Raw genomic sequence first — 18307 nt, 5'->3', positions numbered from 1 at the left:
GCGGTGCTGTTTGGGATCACCTGGATTAAAACATCTGGAGCAGGATGGCCAGCTCTTCACAGGAGAATTTAGAGTGAGAAGGTCTAAGTCACTCAAAACGTGTGTGGATTTGCCCTAGATGAGCTGTCACTGCTACCTGCACCACACATAAAGTTCTGGAACTCTTGACCAGAGAAGGATAGGAGAGTCTTTCTCCCTTCCAGGCAAGGCAGCCAGCTCTGTTGACCCCCTGGCGTTCAAGCAACACCATGGAGCAGCCCTGGCCAGATGCCATCAATTACCAGAGGGCTACTGGGAGCTGGTTGCTGGAAGGCTGAAAAAGGAAAGTGAATTTAGGTCCCTCTCCAGAGCAGGTAGTGGTGGTTAGGTACCTCTGAATGGGCACCTTTCAGTTTCTCTTTTTTTTTTTTCTTTGAGATGGACTTTTGCTCTTGTTGCCCAGGATGGAGTGCAATGGTGAGATCTCGGCTCACTACAATCTCCGCCTCCCGGGTTCAAGTGATTCTCCTGCCTCAGCCTCCTGAGTAGCTGGGATTACAGGCATGCATCACCATGCCAGGCTAATTTTGTATTTTTAGTAAAGACGGGGTTTCTTCATGTTGGTCAGGTTGGTCTCGAACTCCTGACCTCAGGTGATCTGCCCGCCTCAGCCTCCCAGGACACCTTTCAGTTTCACCAGAGTGTATCCCTGGCCAGAGACCTTCAGTTGTCTCCACACACTTACACACTGTCCACCAGGGATCTCAAGTAGGAAGGGAGAGGGGAGAGAGTCTCCTGTAGGGAGAGTCCCTATGTGGGCCACCAAAATGTCATGGTAAATGGCTGCCTGAGGCCTTGGCATGCAGGTGGTAAAAGAATCTTCCAAGACAGTAATGAGTTTAGAAAGGCAGATTTATTAGAGAAAATGGAGAGAAAATGTTGCAAGGGAGCAACGGGCAAGACAGAGAGGGAAGCCTGGGGCCGGGCGCAGTGGCTCACGGCTGTAATCCCAGCACTTTGGGAGACCGAGGCGGGCAGATCACGAGGTCAGGAGATCGAGAACATCCTGGCTAACACAGTGAAACCCGGTCTCTACTAAAAATCCAAAAAAATTTGCCGAGCGTGGTAGCGGGGGCCTGTAGTCCCAGCTACTCAGGAGGCTGAGGCAGAAGAAAAGCGTGAACCCAGGAGGCGGTGCTTGCAGTGAGCCGAGATTGCGCCACTGCACTCCAGCCTGGGCAACAGAGTGAGACTCCGTCTCAAAAAAAAAAAAAAAAAGAAGAGGGAAGCCTGTCTGCCAAGAAGCAAGAGGGAAGTTTTACAAGGTCATGCTGCTCAGGTTCAGTGCTTGCAGACATGATGCTTGCGTGCAAGTGAGCCATTTGCAGCTGACCCCATTTCTCAGGACATTTGCTCCTGTTTACCCGTTTCTGTTCCTGCCAGTTAAGCCCATTTTTCCATGTTCTCTTAACTCCTTAGGGCTCCACAGGAATCTCTTAAAACCACAAGAGGAAGCCAAGAGAATCAAAAGATCCTGAGCCACCTCCCAGGCAGGATGAGGTGAACTACCCATCTCCACACTTATCACTTGGAGACAGCAAATGTCAGTGTGGGAAGCTGAATAAGGTCACCTAAACATGTCCATATCATAATCCCAGGAAACGAGGAGTAAATTACCTTACATGGCAAAAGGAACTTTGTAAATTAATCTCAAGATAAGGAGATTATCCTGAGTTATTCCAGTGGCCCCGAAATATAATCACAGGGGTACTTATAAGAGGAGGCAGAGGGGTCAGGCGTGGTGGCTCACACCTGTAATCCCAGCACTTTGGGAGGCTGAGGCGGGCAGATCATGAGGTCAGGAGTTCGAGACCAGCCTGACCAACATGGTGAAACCCCATCTCTACTAAAATTACAAAAATTAGCCAGGCATGGTGGCACGCGCCTGTAATCCTAGCTACTCGGGAGGCTGAGGCAGGAGAATTGCTTGAAGTCAGGAGACAGAGGTTGCAGTGAGCCAAGATCATGCCACTGCACTCCAGCCTCGGGGACAGAGCAAGACTCCATCTCGAAAAAAAAAAAGAAAAGAAAAAAAAAAGGCAGAGGAAGATTTGACTTAGGAGAAGGCTATGTGATCACTGAAACCCAGAACTTCCAAAAGAAACCAGCCTTGTTGATACCTTGATTTTAGCCTAGTAAAACCGAATTCAGACTCTGACCTTTAGGACTCTAAGATAATAAGTTTATGTTGTTTCATACCACTAAGTTCGTAGTAATATTACAACAGTAATAAGAAACTAACACAGGCCGGGCGCGGTGGCTCAAGCCTGTAATCCCAGCACTTTGGGAGGCCGAGATAGGTGGATGACGAGGTCAGGAGATCGAGACCATCCTGGCTAACACGGTGAAACCCCGTCTCTACTAAAAAATACAAAAAAAAGAAACTAACACAGAAGAGAGCTTCCCTAGTTGGTACCACCACCGTGGAGTACCCAAGGATAGAAGGGGATGATGGTTCTCCATACCAGATCAAGAATGATTCAGTGAACCTAAGTCAGATCCTGACCTCTGCTGGAGCCCTCCCAGGCCTTCAAGTAAAAGCCACAGTCCTCACTGGTTCCCTTGTAAGACTCAAAGCCTCCTCCTCTACTCTGCTCACTCCTGACCACATTCTCCAGACAGAGCAAAGGGGCTTTTTTTGTTTTGTTTGCTGAGATAGAATCTCGTTCTGCCCCCTAGGCTGGAATGCAATGGCGCAGTCTTGGCTCACTGCAACTTCTGCCTCCCAGGTTCAAGCAATTCTCCTGCCTCAGCTTCCCAAGTAGGTGGGACTACTGGTGTGTGCCACCATGCCCAGCTGATTTTTGTATTTTCAGTAGAGACAGGGTTTCACCATGTTGGCCAGGCTGGTCTCAAACTCCTGACCTCAAGTGATCCACCCGCCTCGGCCTCCCAAAGTTTGGGATTACAGGCGTGAGCCACTGTGCCAGCTACAAAGGGGCTTTTGTTCCTGTGGTTCCTTTGGCCCAAAGCAGGTGCTCTTCCCTGTTATCTGCATGGCTTTTCCCCTCACCTTCTGCAGTTCTTTTCAAACACAACCTTATGAGAGAGGGCCATCCCCCGCCGTATTTATTTATTTATTGTGTGTCTGTCTCACCTTATCTCTTTTACATTTTGAACCATGTGAATGTAATACCTGGTCAAAACAGATTTTTTTTTTTAATTGTGCGTGTGAAAAACAGAAACAGGCCAGGCACGGTGGCTCATGCCTGTAATCCCAGCACTTGGGAGGCTGAGGCGGGCAGATCACGAGGTCGGAAGTTCGAGACCAGCCTGGCCAACATGGCGAAACCATGTCTCTACTAAAAATACAAAAATTAGCCGGGCGTGGTTGTGGGTGCCTGTAATCCCAGCTACTCGGGAGACTGAGGCAGGAGAATAGCTTGAACCAGGGAGGCGAGGCAGAGGTTGCAGTGAGCCAAGATCCTGCCATTGCACTCCAGCCTGGGTGACAAGAGCAAGACTCAGTCTCAAAAAAAAAAAAAAAAAAAAGTTAGCCCGGCATAGTGGCGTGTGCCTGTAATCCCAGCTACTTGGGGGGCTGACACCGGAGAACTGGTTGAATCCGGGAGGCGGACGTTGCAGTGAGCGGAGATCGCGCCACTGCACTCCAGCCTGGGCGACAGAGCAAGACTCCGTCTCAAAAAAAAAAAAAAAGAGAGAAGAAAGGAAGGAAAGGAGGGAGGGAGGGAGGGAGGGAGGGAGGGAAGGAAGGAAAGAAGGAAGGAAGAAAAAAAAAAAAAGACATGAACAAATGCGGCCTGACCGTTCTGTTTGTGGAGTGACTACACCTATGATGAGTACCTCCATGGACCACGCACCTGCCTTGAAACAAGGAGGCACAGCCCACAGGGCCTTCAGCTAGGGAGACAGGGAAAGGCGGGTGGACTGGGGAAGGGTCAAGCCTGGGGAAAGCACCGAAATCTGAACCACTCTTGGGCCCATCCTTCTCTCTCCCACATTCATACCTTTGCCTGCTCTCCCATAATTGTAAATTAATTCACCCACACATTCACTCACTCTCTCCCTCCCACTCTCAACAGGCAGCCCCAAGCTCGGGGGCCTCACGAAGTCTGGGTGGATGACCAAGCTCCTCCCTCGAGACTACATTTCCAAGACAGAGGAGGGAAGGGGTACGAACAGCGGACAAGCGCTGTAAGGCCGAGGAGGCCCGCAAGGGGCCTTAGGGCCGGGCGAACACGCCTCCACGAAGATCTGGGTCAAAGAACTCCTCGAGGCCGGGCGCGGTGGCTCACGCCTGTAATCCCAGCACTTTGGGAGGCCGAGGCGGGCGGATCACAAGGTCAGGAGATCGAGACCATGGTGAAACCCCGTCTCTACTAAAAATAGAAAAAATGAGCCGGGCGCAGTGGCGGGCGCCTGTAGTCCCAGCTACTTGGGAGGCTGAGGCAGGAGAATGGCGTGAACCCGGGAGGCGGAGCTTGCAGTGAGCCGAGATTGCGCCACTGCACTCCAGCCTGGGCGACAGAGCAAGACTCCGTCTCAAAAAAAAAAAAGAACTCCTCGACCCAGGAGGGACCCAGACTCAGATCAGCACCTGCGCAGTATGGCCTGAGGCGGGTACCGTCCCGCCTACCGGGTCTGCATTTCCCAGAGAACCGCGGGGCCAACGATGGCTCCCACTGACCCACTCGGGTGCGTGCCAGCTGTGCACGCAGTGGCCTCATATCCCAGTTCCCGGACCGAACCAAGCGGAAGGGCCGCAACTCCTGCCCCGGAAGCCGGGCCCCAGCGCGGCCGATCACCCTCACCTTCGGGTCGCAGTGCGAGCCGTCTGCTTTAGCTGGGCCTGAGGGGGCTTCGGCCCTTCTCCATCGCCCCGCCTCACAGCGCAGTTCAGCGCAGTTTCCCGGAGGAGGCCGAGCCCAGGCTCAGTCTCGGCCGCGAAGGGGGAAGGTTGCCTGGCGACGGCCGGGCACCGAGGAGGCTGCGTCAGGCCCGCCCCTTGCGATGCTCTCCGCCCGGCGCCCGGCGCCCCGGGGCCTGCCGGAAAACGTAGTTTGGCAACGAGGCTGCACCGTACAGAGTCCAGGCAGGGGCGCCAGAAACTGTTTCGGACCAAAGGCTGACTTTCTCGCCGCCTAATGTCTTTGTCTTACATCACCCTCCCTTCCTCCCTTTCCTGGGTATGTGTCACTATTTTCTTTTTCCCTGTTTGTCCCCTAGCCCGAAGAACAGGTTCCCTTCAGACTGCCAAACATAATTTCAAAACGGTTAAAAACATGACTCTCAGTGAGCATGTGTCAAAGATTTGTTTATCGTACTGAGGGAACCAGCAAGATGATTCTAGGAAGATAGGAAAGAAAGAATGAACACTGGCCGGCCGCGGTGGCTCACACCTGTAATTCCAGCAATTTGGGAGGCCGAGGCAGGCGGATCGCCCGAGGTCTGGAGTTCTAGACCAGTCTGGCCAACATGGTAAAACCCCATCTCTACTAAAAGTACAAAAATCAGCCGGGTGTGGTGGAGCAGCCTGTAGTCCCAGCTACTCGGGAGGCTGAGGCAGGAGAATCGCTTGAACCTGGGAGAGGGAGGTTGGAGTGAGCCGAGACTGCACCACTGCACTCCAGCCTGGGCGACAGAGTGAGACTGCCAAAAAAAAAAAAAAAAGAAAGTCGGTGGGGCGCGGTGGCTCACTCCTGTAATCCCAGCACTTTGGGAGGCCGAGACGGGCGGATTACGAGGTCAAGAGATCGAGACCATCCTGGCCAACATGATGCCATCCCGTCTCTACTAAAAATACAAAAATTAGCTGGGTGTAGTGGTGCGCGCCCGTAGTCCCAGCTACTCGGGAGGCTGAGGCAGGAGAATCACTTGACCCCGGGAGGTGGAGTTGCAGTAAGCCGAGATCTGGCGACAGCGAGGCTCCGTCAAAAAACAAAACAAAAAAAAAAGAAATAAAAGCACGAAGTCGGATACAAAACTGCTTAGTGGGCTACAAAGCGATACAATGGGCAGAAAGCATTTGCAATCTATCAGCCTTTACAAGGTAGCATCTAACTGGACAGCATCTGGACTCCTAAGTTTTCCTAACAGTTCTACTTCTGATTCTCCCTCTCTTGGTGCTGTCATCTTTCTCTAGGTCTTTGAAAATTGTCAGTCCATCTTACTGTATCTCTAATATCTATCCCTTTTCTCCCTTCTTGTCTCTGTCCCTCTCCCTTCTTGTCTGCCTCGTGAGTCTGGATATCTGCATTTCTTGTCTCTGTGAACCCATTCTGCGTTTCTTTGTGTGTCTTTCATCTGCATCCCTTTCTGATCTGCCTCTCTCTTGCTAACTGTTCTGACACCAGTTTGCCAGGTCCTAACCCTCTGATCCACTCAGCCCTCTTATAACTTGGACCCGTGTTTCTATGTTTGTTCACTTATTTTCACTGTCTCTCCTCGCGTCGAGTCTCCGGCCCTCCCAGTCTGTGGGTCTGTCTCTGTCTCTCTTCCTCCCGCCTGTCCTTCGTCTCTCCTTGCCCTTGAGTCTCTGGTCTCTCTGTCTCTGTCTTTCCTCGCTGTTTCTATCGATCGGCATCTTTCTGACCCAGTACCCCTCCCCACCTCCTCATCCCACATGTCCCATTGCATTTCCAACGCCCGCCACGTCTCCGGCTTGCCCAGGCGATGTCGGGTCGGGTCCCCAGGTTACCATGGAGACGTTCAGGGCCCGCCCCTCGCCCATGATCACAGAGGAACGTAATCGCGCCGCGCACGCACGTGCACACGAAGGACCCTGCCGACTACATCTCCCGGAAAGCATCGGGCCAAGCCTTTCTCCATTTTGCGGCCTAGGAAGTAGCAGAGGCCCCTTCCTGCAGGGAGTTGCCATGGAGACGCGGTGGGGCGCCAACGGCGTTCCAATGACGGCCGTGATTGGTGCAGGACCCTGCTAATCTCAGGAAGGCCCGTAGAGAATTGCGGAAAATGTGGTGGGGGGCATGCGCGATCTGGAAGGCGGTACTGCAGTCTGTTTTCCCCGAGAGGCTTGCGCATGTCGACGCACGGATTCGAGGCGGGGAGCATGGGAAGAAGCGGCCAGGAGCGTGACCTGATGATTGCGACCACCGCTAGGGGACGGGAGGAGAGGGTGTAGAAACCGAGGCGAGGGTAGGGGAAGGGCAAGGAGGCGCTCGAGCTGGTGCGCGGAGCATCCTGGGAGACGTAGTCCAGCGGGTGGGGAAGTCGAAGACTGCGCGTGCTCAGGAGCGCGGAGCGGCTCGCTGAGCGCCGAGGTGAGGGCGGTGGTCCTCTTAACCGGGAGGGCTAGGGTGGGGACCGGGGTGGTGGCTGCAGACTCAGGGATTCCGGCTGCCCAGCGAGACCGGGAGCGCAGGGAAGGAATCCGGGCACTCCTTACGGGAGCGCCCAGGGCTAGAGCGAGAGGCTTGTCAATCACTACTGGTTGCCACGACGACAGGCTTTGGGAGCCCCGCCCCCGGCTGCCTAGGCGTCTTCACGACCTACCTTGGCACGCTGGAGCGGAAGTTGCCGCCTGGACTTCTGGGAAGTGTATTTCGGACCCCTCCGTAGGTACCTACCATCTTGGCTATGACCCAAGTTTCTCCCAGGGTTTCAGGTTGACTTGGCACCTTGAAGAGTGGAGGCTTGGCCCCCAGGATCAGGCGACCCTCGAAATCAATGCCACCCACGGGGGGATGATTCTGCGGCGCCATCCCCTTCATAAACGCAGATTCCTTCACAAAGCCGCAGCTGCAGAAGGAACAGCGCGAGGAGGGAGGTCAGCCCCACTTGCAGATGCGGAAACAAGTTCTCAAAGGCACAGTGACCTGAAGATGGGCGGAATCAGAATCTCGGGACTTCCTTGGAGGCTCCTATTCCAGCGGTCTTGGAGCCTTTGCCGACCCCCACCCCCACCCCTTGCGAAGCTCCCCCATCCTCTTCCAACCCCACCTAAATCATGAAGCTGAGATGGGGCATTGTTTAGTGTGATGTTGGGCTCAGAAGATGAGACTGAGTAGGGAGAGAGGGTGCTGCCTTGGGGCTGAGCCATACAGGTGACTGCACAGGTTGACATGAAGGATTAGGTGGAGCGAGGCTTCCAGGCTGGGAGGGGAATGATGGTGAGGCCCAAGTGAGGAGCCAAATCTAAGTAAATGAGCGAGTAGAAGGTGAAGTGAGGGCTGGTGTTGGGTGGGGGGAGATGCCATCAGTGATGCTGATGCCCAGGCTGTAGGTGTATAGATGCCATCCACCTGGTAAAAGAGAGAGCTGCAGCGCAGGAATGAGATTGCACATGTAGAAGGGAAGGATGCAGGGGAAAGAAGTGTCTTCTAGACCTAAAAAACAGCCTGTGGGCCAGCATGGTGGAACAAACCTGTAAGGCCCAGCACTTTGGGAGGTCAGGGCAAGAGGATCATCTGCTTCAGCCCAGGAGTTCAAGAACAGCCTGGCCAACATAGTAAGATCCCATCCCTACAGAAAAATTAAGAAATTAGCCGGATGTCGTGGCACACACCTGTTGTCTCAGCTACTTGGGAGGCTGAGGTGGGATGATCTCTGGAGCCTGGGAGGTCAAGGCTGCAGTGACGCATGATCTCACCACAGCACTTCAGCCTGGGCGACAGAGTGACACCCTGTCACAAAGGAAAAAAAAAAAAAAAAGCCTGTGTTTGGAGCACGGAGACTATCAGAGACTTTGCACAGGCCCAAGTGGAGAGAAGACCAGGGATACAGGTGGCTAAGGGAGGGCTTCCAGCTGCGTAAGTCTGTGGGGTGTGAATGGCCTTTCTTTGCTTCTTTCCTCATCTGTCTTCCACATGGGGTAGGTCTGAGGATCAAACAGTACAGGATAGACTAGGTAGTGAAGCATTCACTGTCTACTCCTGTTGCAACAGCCTCATCCTATTTCTTCACCAGGGGCAGACACTGGCCTCAGATACCTGACCTGGTACCCTCTATGAGGCCTGCGGTGCTGGGCTCCCCAGACCGAGCACCCCCAGAAGAGGAGAGGCCTGTCATGGTGAAGCTAGAGGACTCTGAGGAGGAGGGTGAGGCTGCCCTATGGGACCCAGGCCCTGAAGCTGCACGCCTGCGTTTCCGGTGCTTCCGCTATGAGGAGGCCACAGGGACCCAAGAGGCCCTGGCCCAGCTCCGAGAGCTGTGTCGCCAGTGGCTGCGTCCAGAGGTACGCTCCAAGGAACAAATGCTGGAGCTGTTGGTGCTGGAGCAGTTCCTGGGCGCACTGCCCCCTGAGATCCAGGCCCGTATGCAGGGGCAGCGGCCAGGCAGCCCCGAGGAGGCTGCTGCCCTAGTAGATGGGCTGCGCCGGGAGCCGGGCGAACCCCGGAGATGGGTGAGTGAGTGACCATGAATGGGGTTCAGGACTGGAGCATCATCCAGCTCTGCCTCACCCCGGGTAGCACCATGCTTTGCCAGACACACATTCTCCCTTGTGGTACAGAAGTGGCCACCTGCAACAGAGACCCTGTGCAAGGCTGCCCAGGGCAAAGGGATTCCAGGGCCAGACTCTGCAGCCCATTCCTGCATCACCTGCAGTCACATAGACATAGGAGCTGCAGGCTAGGGGGATATGGGGAAGGTACTGCAAGGCTCTGGGTGTCACAGCAGGGGAGGGACTGCAGGTGGTCCCTTCGTTCTTTGCTCAGGGACTAGGGGAGGTGGGTCCTTGGAGGACCTAGTCAGTAGGTTATTTACAAGGCGGGCCCCTGGGATCCTACAGTGAGCTCTGCGGCCAGCCTTACTCTCTGGTAGGACCTCTGATGGTGGGGGCATCTCCCCAGGTCACAGTCCAGGTGCAGGGCCAGGAGGTCCTATCAGAGAAGATGGAGCCCTCCAGTTTCCAGCCCCTACCTCAAACTGAGCCTCCAACTCCAGAGCCTGTGCCCAAGACACCTCCTAGGACTATGCAGGAAGCACCACTGGGCCTGCAGGTGAAAGAGGAACCAGAGGTTACAGAGGACTCAGGTGAGAGCATGCAGTGTGGGCAGCACCTAAGGTCAGGTTGGGTGGGCCAGGGAGCCTGGCCTGAGCAGTCAGTCTGAAGTCCACTGGGCCAGGTTTGTCATAAATGGAATGGTTTCCATGTGCCAGTAGCCTCCACATTCCACCCAGTAATGTCTCCCCTCCACTGCAGCCAGCACTGTCACTACCCCTCACAAACCAAGCCTGACTGCCACAGCCCTGTACCCATGAACCCCCTGGCATGGAGCAGGCTGTTGGGGTTTCCCAGCACTGATGGCATGTGGTATTCAGTCCCCAAGGAGATCCGTTAGGCAATATCTGCTTTTCACTGGGGAACAGACAGCAGGCCTTGGTATAATTAGGAGCTGCTGAGGGATGACCTCGTAGTGTTAGGGGTATGACCCCTTTCACCTCCCAGGCAGGGCACCTGAACTAGCTGCTCACACCCTGCCATTCCTGTGTGGACCCCTGTACAATACCTCTGATCCCCGCTGACCATCTTGCTGCATGGTTCACGTAAGGCTACAGGGGCACAGACCTAAGCCCATCTCATCCCACTGCAGCTCAACCCCTGGCCTTCCAGGGTACTCTGCTTCACCCAGCCCCTAAGCTGGGCCCTCAGCTACCCTGCACTGCCCTCCCCAACCCAAGCCCACAACCAGGAATCCCACCTCTCTGCATCCCAGCACCTGGCACACCACTAAGAAGGGCAGTGGGGTGGAAACTCGCTCAGGCTGCCTGATCTGTTTTCCTCTCTAGATTTCCTGGAGTCTGGGCCTCTAGCTGCCACCCAGGAGTCTGTACCCACCCTCCTGCCTGAGGAGGCCCAGGTAAGTCCTGCCCAGGTCCATGTTCTCCTCCTTTCCCTGGGGGTTGCTCCCTGAGCCCAGCCAGGCACAGATGAGCAGTGACCACTGTGATTTCAGGGATGTGGGACAGTGCTGGACCAGGACTTTCCCCACAGTAACACTGGGCCTGAGGGTCCCCCATGGAGGGAGCACCCCAGGGCCCTGTGGCATGAGGAAGCTGGAGACATCTTCTCCCCAGGTAAGTGAGATGGGGTGTGGTGGGACTAGGCCCTCTGCATGGACAGCACGATCTCCGCTGACCCCACTCCTCGCCCTATGCAGGCAGCCCTCTCACTCCAGTATCTCCAAGTTTGCCCGTTCCCTAGATCATCCCATGTAAGGTTCAACCTCCTCTAGCATCTTCTGTCCTCAAAAAAAGCCACCCACCACTACCACTGATCCCACAGTCCCTCTACTTTCTAGAAACTCCCCACCCCAGTAAAATCTTTTGCAAGTAGGGCCTGTATTCCCCGTACCCATATTCTTTCCCAGTCCTGGTATCTTGGATGGCCTCCTAGGCTTGCATCCTGCTGATCAGGCATCAGGACAGGTAGGGTTGGGACCTGACAAGGACAGCAGGTTAGTAGACAGAGCAGGTGGGCAGGAGGGACCTTGACACAGGATAGGAATCCTGCCCAATCATGCGGGCATTACAGGCCAGAGGCCCCCTGCCATCTACCTCTTAGCCACCACCTTTGTCTGGCATCATCCAGGTTCCCCCACACCCTATCTTCTGTTCTGTTCCTTCCTGTTCCTGAGACCCAGGGTCTCCTCTTTCTTAGTTCACACCTTTGTTTTGGTGCAGCTTTCTGGGTGTTCTGGTGTGGGAGATAAAATTCTGAGATGTCCCATATCTGAAACACATCGTCTAACCCTCAACATTAGATTGAAGTTTGGCTGGAAGAATTCTTTTTATTAATACAGTCACAAACCTTTTTGATTACTATTGTTGGTGAGCCTTTTCAGTTTGAAATTCACATCTCTCAGTTCTGAGAAACTGCCTTGAAATGTTTATTTCCTTCCATTCTATTCCTCTGTTCCCTGTTTCTCAGATGCCTGTTACTTGGCTGTTGGCCTCTAGGATTAATCCTTTTATGTTCTTTTCACTCCAATTTTCCATTCCTTCGTCTTCCTACTCTATTTCCCAGGAAATTTCCTCACTTGTATCTTTCAGACCTTCTTAACATTTTCATTTCTGGTAGCTTTTTTTTTTTTTTTTTAGGGTCTACTCTTTCACACAGACTAGAGCACAGTGGTGCCATCATAACTCACTGTAACCTCGAACTCCTGGGTTCAAGTGATCCTCTTGCCTCAGCCTCCCAAGTAGCTGGGACTGCAGGCATGTGTCACTGTACTTGCCTCATTTTTAATTTTTTTATTTTTTGGTAGAAACAGGTTCTCACTATGTTTCCAGGGCTGGTCTTAAATTCCTGGCCTCAAGTGATTGTCTCACCTCAGCCTCCCAGAGTGCTGGGATTACAGGCATAAGCTACTTCATCTGGCCTCTTCTAACATATTTTTAATTTCCAAGAGTGTTTTCATTCTCTGAATGTTCATCTTTTTAGCTGCCTCCTGTTCTTTCACTTGTAATGTCTATCCTTATTTCTCTGAGAACAGCAGTAACTTTTTAAAAAAATAGTGTGGTCTCTATTCTTTCCTAGTTGTTGGCTTATATGCAAGAGAGGGGCACCACAAATCTGGCTGACAGCTCTGAGCAGGTAGATGTGGGGATTACTGGCTGGAAGGGACATGGGGGAACCCCACTCCCCAAGGAGACCCTTTTCTTAGGGAATGTGAGCAAACAGCTTGAGTATGAGTGCATACTGCAAACAGATCCATAGGGCAATGTGGCTAGGCCAGTTTGGGGGCACTCTCCACTGTAAGCATGTTTCATTCCATTGTCTGAATCCTACAGGAAGGTACCTTCAGCCTCCTGTCAGCATCCTTGGGAGAGAGATTGACATCTCAGCGTCCAATGGGACTGTTTACCTAACAACCCTGACTTTCTCAGTATGGTTTCTCACCCTTAACATAGCCTTCTGCCAGGATGGGAGAAGAAATCCAGAAGTCAATCATGGCAGTACATACTGTTGGCTCAGAATTCTGTGCGGACAGAGCCCACAGCAGCAGCCCTGCCCAGCATCTGCTTCTGAAACAGCCTCTCCAGCCTGGCTGGTGCCCTGCCCATTCACCTACATGGCCAGAGGTACCAGGTGCCTCCAACTCCTGAGTTTGTAGAATCTTCTTAGCCAGGTGCAGTCTCTCATGCCTGTACTCCCAGCACTTTGGGAGGCCGAGGCAGGTGGATTTTTTGAGTCCAAGAGTTCAAGACCATCCTGGGCAACATGGCAAAACCCCATCTCTACTAAAAAATAATACAAAAAACTAGCTTGGCATGGTGGCGCGTACCTGTAGCCCCAGCTACTTGGGAGGCTGAGGTGGAAGAATCACCCAAGCCAGGGAAGTCAAGGCTGCAGTGAACTGAGATCGTGCCACTGCACACCAGTCTGGGCAATGGGGGTGAGACCCAGTCTCAAAAAAAGAAAAGGAATCTTGGGAATAAAACTGTGCCTTTTCTTTGCAGCAAGAGAGGTTTATCTATTTATTTATGAAATGGAGTCTTGCTTTATTTAAAGAGACGGGGTTTTGCTATTTTGCCCAGGCTGTTCTCAAACTCCTGAGCTCAAGTGATCCTCCTGCTTCAGCTTTCCAAGTAGCTGCGATTACAGGTTTAAGCCACCACACCTGGCTCAGAGAGGTCTTTTTTATGTTTTCTTCAGAACATTCTGAATAGCTAATACATTCATATGTTAGGATTTCAAAAGGCACAAGACAGTATACAGTGGAATGCCCCTTCCTTGCCTGTGCCACACAGTCCTACTCTCCAGCAGCCAACATTGCTTGTTTCTTATGTGTCTTTCTAAAAAGATTCTGTACATACAGAAGCAAAGACATTTACAGACACAGATTCATTCCTTTTTTTTATTTTTTTTTATTTTTTATTTTTTGAGACGGAGTCTGGCTCTGTCACCCAGGTTGGAGTGCAGTGGCTTAACTGCTCACTGTGTGCTCCGGGCCCCGGTTCACTTTATTCTCCTGCCTCAGCCTCCTGGAGTAGCTGGGACTACAGGTCACCACCACCGCTAATCTTTTTGTATTTTTAGTAGAGACGGGTTTCACCATGGTCTCTCTCGATCTCCTGACCTTTGTGATCCCGCCTCGGCCTCCCAAAGTGCTAGGATTACAGGCTTGAGCCACCAGCGTCACCATTCCCTTTTTTAAGATGGAGTTTCGCTTTCTGCTGCCCAGGCTGGGAGTGCAATGGCACAATCTTGGCTCACTGCAACCTCTGCCTCCCAGTTCAAGCAATTCTCCTGCCTTAGCCTCCCAAGTAGCTGGGATTACAGTCATGCACCACCACACCTGGCTAATTTCTCAGATTTTTTCAATAGAGACGGGTTTCTCCATGTTGGTCAGGCTGGTCTCGAACTCCCCGACCTCAGGCTTATCCACCCACCTTGGCCTCCCAGTGCTGGGATCACAGGCGTGAGCCACCATGCCTGGCTCCATTCCCTTTTTTTTTTTTTTTTTTTTTTTTGAGTCTCCCTCTGTCGCCTAGGGGAAGCTGGAGTGCAGTGGTTTATCTCGCCCACTGTAAGCTCCGGCCTGGTTCACTTTATTCTCCCCGGGCCAGCTCCTCCCTGTAGCTGGGACTACAGGCTTCAGCCACACGCTCTTTGACCACTTTTTGTATTTTTAGTAGAGACGGGATTTCACGTGTCAGCCAGGATGGTCTCCATCTCTGACCTCGTGATCCGCCTGGCCTCACCAGTATGGATTAGCAGCACCAAGACCCAGCCCCATTCCTCTTCTATAAAACATACATGGGCTGGGTGCGGTGACTCACACCTGTAATCTTTAGTACAAGGAGGAGCACAACTGTTGAAGAAGTACCTAAAAATGGAATTACTTGATCAAAGTGTGGGCTGTTTTTTTTTTTTTTTTTTTTTGAGACTGAGTCTGGCTCTGTCAGCCCAGGCTGGAGAGGCGGTGGCCGGATTCAGCTCACTGCAAGTTCTGCCTCCCGGTTCACGTTTCTATTCTCCTGCCTCAGCTCCCGAGTAGCTGGGACTACAGGCTCAGCCACTACCGCTAGTTTTTTGTATTTTTAGTAGAGACGGGTTTCACCTTGGTTAGCCAGGATGGTCTCATCTCCTGACCTCGGATCCCCGCCTGCCTCGGCCTCCCAAAGTGCTGGGATTACAGGCTTGAGCCACCGCGCCCGGCCGGATATTTGCTGTTTTGATGGATTTTGCCACACTGTCTTCCCATTTATGCTCACCAGCAATACATAGGAACACTTGGGTCCCTGCAGTCAGGGTGTGGAAATGGCAGATGATTTCAGCCCTAGGGTGCATTTTTCTTACTAGGAGGAGATGGAGTATATTTTATGGGATATAAGCATTACTTACATTTCCTGTCTTGTTCACATCCTTTGCCCGTGTGTCTATGAGGTTATTGATCTTTCTTATTGATTTATTGTAGCTGTTTACTCAGGAGGTTAGTTAGCCCTTTGCCTGTGGAGAGTTTATTAGTTTGCCATTTGCCCTTTTTTTAATTTAATTTTTTTTATTTTTTAGCCATTTGTCTTTTGACTCTGATGTGGTTTTTGCTGATTTCCTTTGATGTATTCTAATTATCTGACTTTTCTTTGGCAGCTTATGGATTTTCTCTCACCCACTAAAAGCCCTCACTGCTCTCTCAGTCTTCTTAATTTAACCTCCTCCAGGTTTTCCACCCTCTCCAGGCCCTGATTCTCAGTTGCAGTTGCTGATACCTCGTCCTTCTCCCAGCGTCAGACGCTAGAGTGCTCACAGTGTGGCTGGGACCGACTTCTCTCCTCTGTAGACACCCACCCCTGTGTTGATCACTAGCAGGCCCTGGGTTCTGTGTGCCATGTGTATGCCCCAGAGCCCTTGCTTAGGTTTCCCCACAGCCTGCACGAAATCTGTGTTCCTCAGATGCCCCCACAGACATCACAAGCAAGGCACATCCAAACCCTAGACCACCATCCAGGAGCCCGCACCCTCTTACTGTTGTTGGCTCTACCTCCAGCCTTCGAGACCCACTCACTTCCCTGCATTTGCAGAGACCATCATTTTCCACCTAGACAGTGCCCCCACGCTTGCCCTACAGCCCTTCCAAAAATGATTTTTTCCAACTTAAATCAGACCTGGAAAGCTTTTTCACAAAGCCCAGTCTTCCTCCTTGCACTGGGTTCTGTCTCATTATCACCTCATCAGGGAAGGCTGTACAGATGGAATCCCTACCCCTGCCTTTGTCACCTCCGTCTGCCTCATTGGTCAGTTTCAGGTCCCTGTAGTTCACACTGTGTCCCCAGGGCTGACGTGGGTCCGGGCACGGTGGGCATTTTGTCATGAATGAATGGTCCCCTTGTGCACACAGGGTTTGCGCTGCAGCTGAACAGCGTCTCTGCAGGTCCAGGTAGTGTAAGCCCTCACCTCCACGTCCCCTGGGACCTCGGCATGGCTGGCCTTTCGGGCCAGATCCAATCACCCTCCCGCGAAGGTGGCTTTGCGCATGCGCTTGTGCTCCCCAGCGATCTGAGGAGTGAGCAGGACCCCACGGAGGAGGATCCCTGCCGCGGTGTGGGCCCTGCCCTGGTCACCACCCGCTGGCGCTCCCCCAGGGGCCGGAGCCGGGGCCGCCCCAGCACTGGGGGTGGGGTGGTTAGGGGCGGCCGTTGCGACGTGTGTGGTAAGGTGTTCAGCCAACGCAGCAACCTGCTGAGGCACCAGAAGATCCACACGGGTGAGCGACCATTCGTGTGCAGCGAGTGCGGCCGCAGCTTCAGCCGCAGCTCGCACCTGCTGCGCCACCAGCTTACGCACACCGAGGAGCGGCCGTTCGTGTGCGGCGACTGTGGCCAAGGGTTCGTGCGCAGCGCGCGCCTGGAAGAGCATCGGAGAGTGCACACGGGCGAACAGCCTTTCCGTTGCGCTGAGTGCGGCCAGAGCTTCCGGCAGCGCTCCAACTTGCTGCAGCACCAGCGGATCCACGGCGATCCTCCGGGCCCTGGCGCTACGCCCTCGGCCCCTCCTGGTGCGCCCGAGCCTCCCGGCCCCTTTCCGTGCAGCGAGTGCCGCGAGAGCTTCGCGCGGCGCTCCGTGCTACTGGAGCACCAGGCAGTACACACGGGCGATAAGTCCTTCGGCTGCGTCGAGTGCGGCGAGCGCTTCGGCCGCCGCTCAGTGCTGCTGCAGCACCGGCGCGTGCACAGTGGCGAGCGGCCGTTCGCCTGTGCCGAGTGCGGCCAGAGCTTCCGGCAGCGCTCCAACCTCACGCAGCACAGGCGCATCCACACCGGGGAGCGACCCTTCGCCTGCGCCGAGTGTGGCAAGGCCTTCCGCCAGCGGCCCACGCTCACGCAGCACCTCCGCGTACACACAGGCGAGAAACCCTTTGCCTGCCCCGAGTGTGGCCAGCGCTTCAGCCAGCGCCTCAAGCTCACGCGTCATCAGAGGACACACACGGGCGAGAAGCCCTACCACTGCGGCGAGTGCGGCCTGGGCTTCACGCAGGTCTCGCGGCTCACAGAGCACCAGCGCATCCACACGGGCGAACGGCCCTTCGCCTGCCCCGAGTGCGGCCAGAGCTTTCGGCAGCACGCCAACCTCACCCAACACCGGCGCATCCACACGGGCGAACGGCCCTATGCATGCCCTGAGTGTGGCAAGGCCTTCCGCCAGCGGCCCACACTCACGCAGCATCTGCGCACCCACCGACGAGAGAAGCCCTTCGCCTGCCAGGACTGTGGCCGCCGCTTCCACCAGAGCACCAAGCTCATTCAGCACCAGCGCATCCACAGCGCCGAGTAGCTCCAGTCGGGACGCAGTCTCCGCCCTGGTCAGAACACCTACCTCACCTGGTTGTTGTGAGGCTGGCGATTACATAAGTATAAGCAGGTCCGCCCAGGGCTTGGCCACTGTAGGTGTCCAATAAACAGTAGATGGAAACTGGGTCTCCACCCACTCAGTGCCTCCCCACCTGTGTGTCCTTCACTCCTCACCCTCCAACCCCCACAGTGCTGGGCTGGTGTGCTCCCTCTGCAACCACATGGTTCCTGTGCAAGTTCCTCTCCACAACACCCCTCTTCACCCTGACAGAGGTGGCTCCTAGCATGACCTACCCCGCGTGTGGGACCGCCGCTATACCAAGCTTCCGGTTTACACTGAGGGAACGGACCAGCAGCAGGTGGGGCAGAACTGCCCTGGGCAGTCCAGCCTCAGCTCTCCCTGGGCAATGGACCTCAGTTTCCCAAACCCAGAGAGGAAGAAATGTTCTCTGTGAGCATCTACCAGGAGTCCATATGTGTGTAGCATGGTGCCATGCCTGATCAATCAGGGTCAAGAGACAGAGCACAGCTAACTAGGTGTTAGGTGACTAAT

At 53.9% G+C, this 18307-nt stretch overlaps 1 protein-coding gene across 3 annotated transcripts; it reads left to right on the top strand.

Annotated features, from left to right (window-relative positions):
• The first annotated feature begins 5896 nt into the window (after window positions 1–5896).
• On the top strand, window positions 5897–17890 carry MZF1 (myeloid zinc finger 1). Of its 3 annotated transcripts, XM_009195560.4 has the most exons (7): window positions 5897–7280; window positions 7617–7786; window positions 8926–9361; window positions 9810–9993; window positions 10750–10820; window positions 10917–11037; window positions 16305–17890. In XM_009195560.4, the coding sequence occupies exons 2-7, from the start codon at window positions 7704–7706 to the stop codon at window positions 17735–17737; spliced, it is 2328 nt and encodes a 775-aa protein (XP_009193824.1). In that variant the 5' UTR covers window positions 5897–7280; window positions 7617–7703; the 3' UTR covers window positions 17738–17890. The 3 variants fall into 3 exon arrangements, with proteins under 3 accessions (XP_009193824.1, XP_003916325.1, XP_031515220.1); XM_003916276.5 differs by lacking the exon at window positions 7617–7786; XM_031659360.1 differs by lacking the exons at window positions 5897–7280; window positions 7617–7786 and adding an exon at window positions 7300–7578.
• Window positions 17891–18307: the final 417 nt, after the last annotated feature.

This window comes from Papio anubis, chromosome 20, assembly GCF_008728515.1.
Source record: "Papio anubis isolate 15944 chromosome 20, Panubis1.0, whole genome shotgun sequence".
In the NCBI taxonomy this organism is placed as follows: Eukaryota; Metazoa; Chordata; class Mammalia; order Primates; family Cercopithecidae; genus Papio; species Papio anubis.
This window is presented reverse-complemented; position numbering and strand designations above follow the sequence as displayed.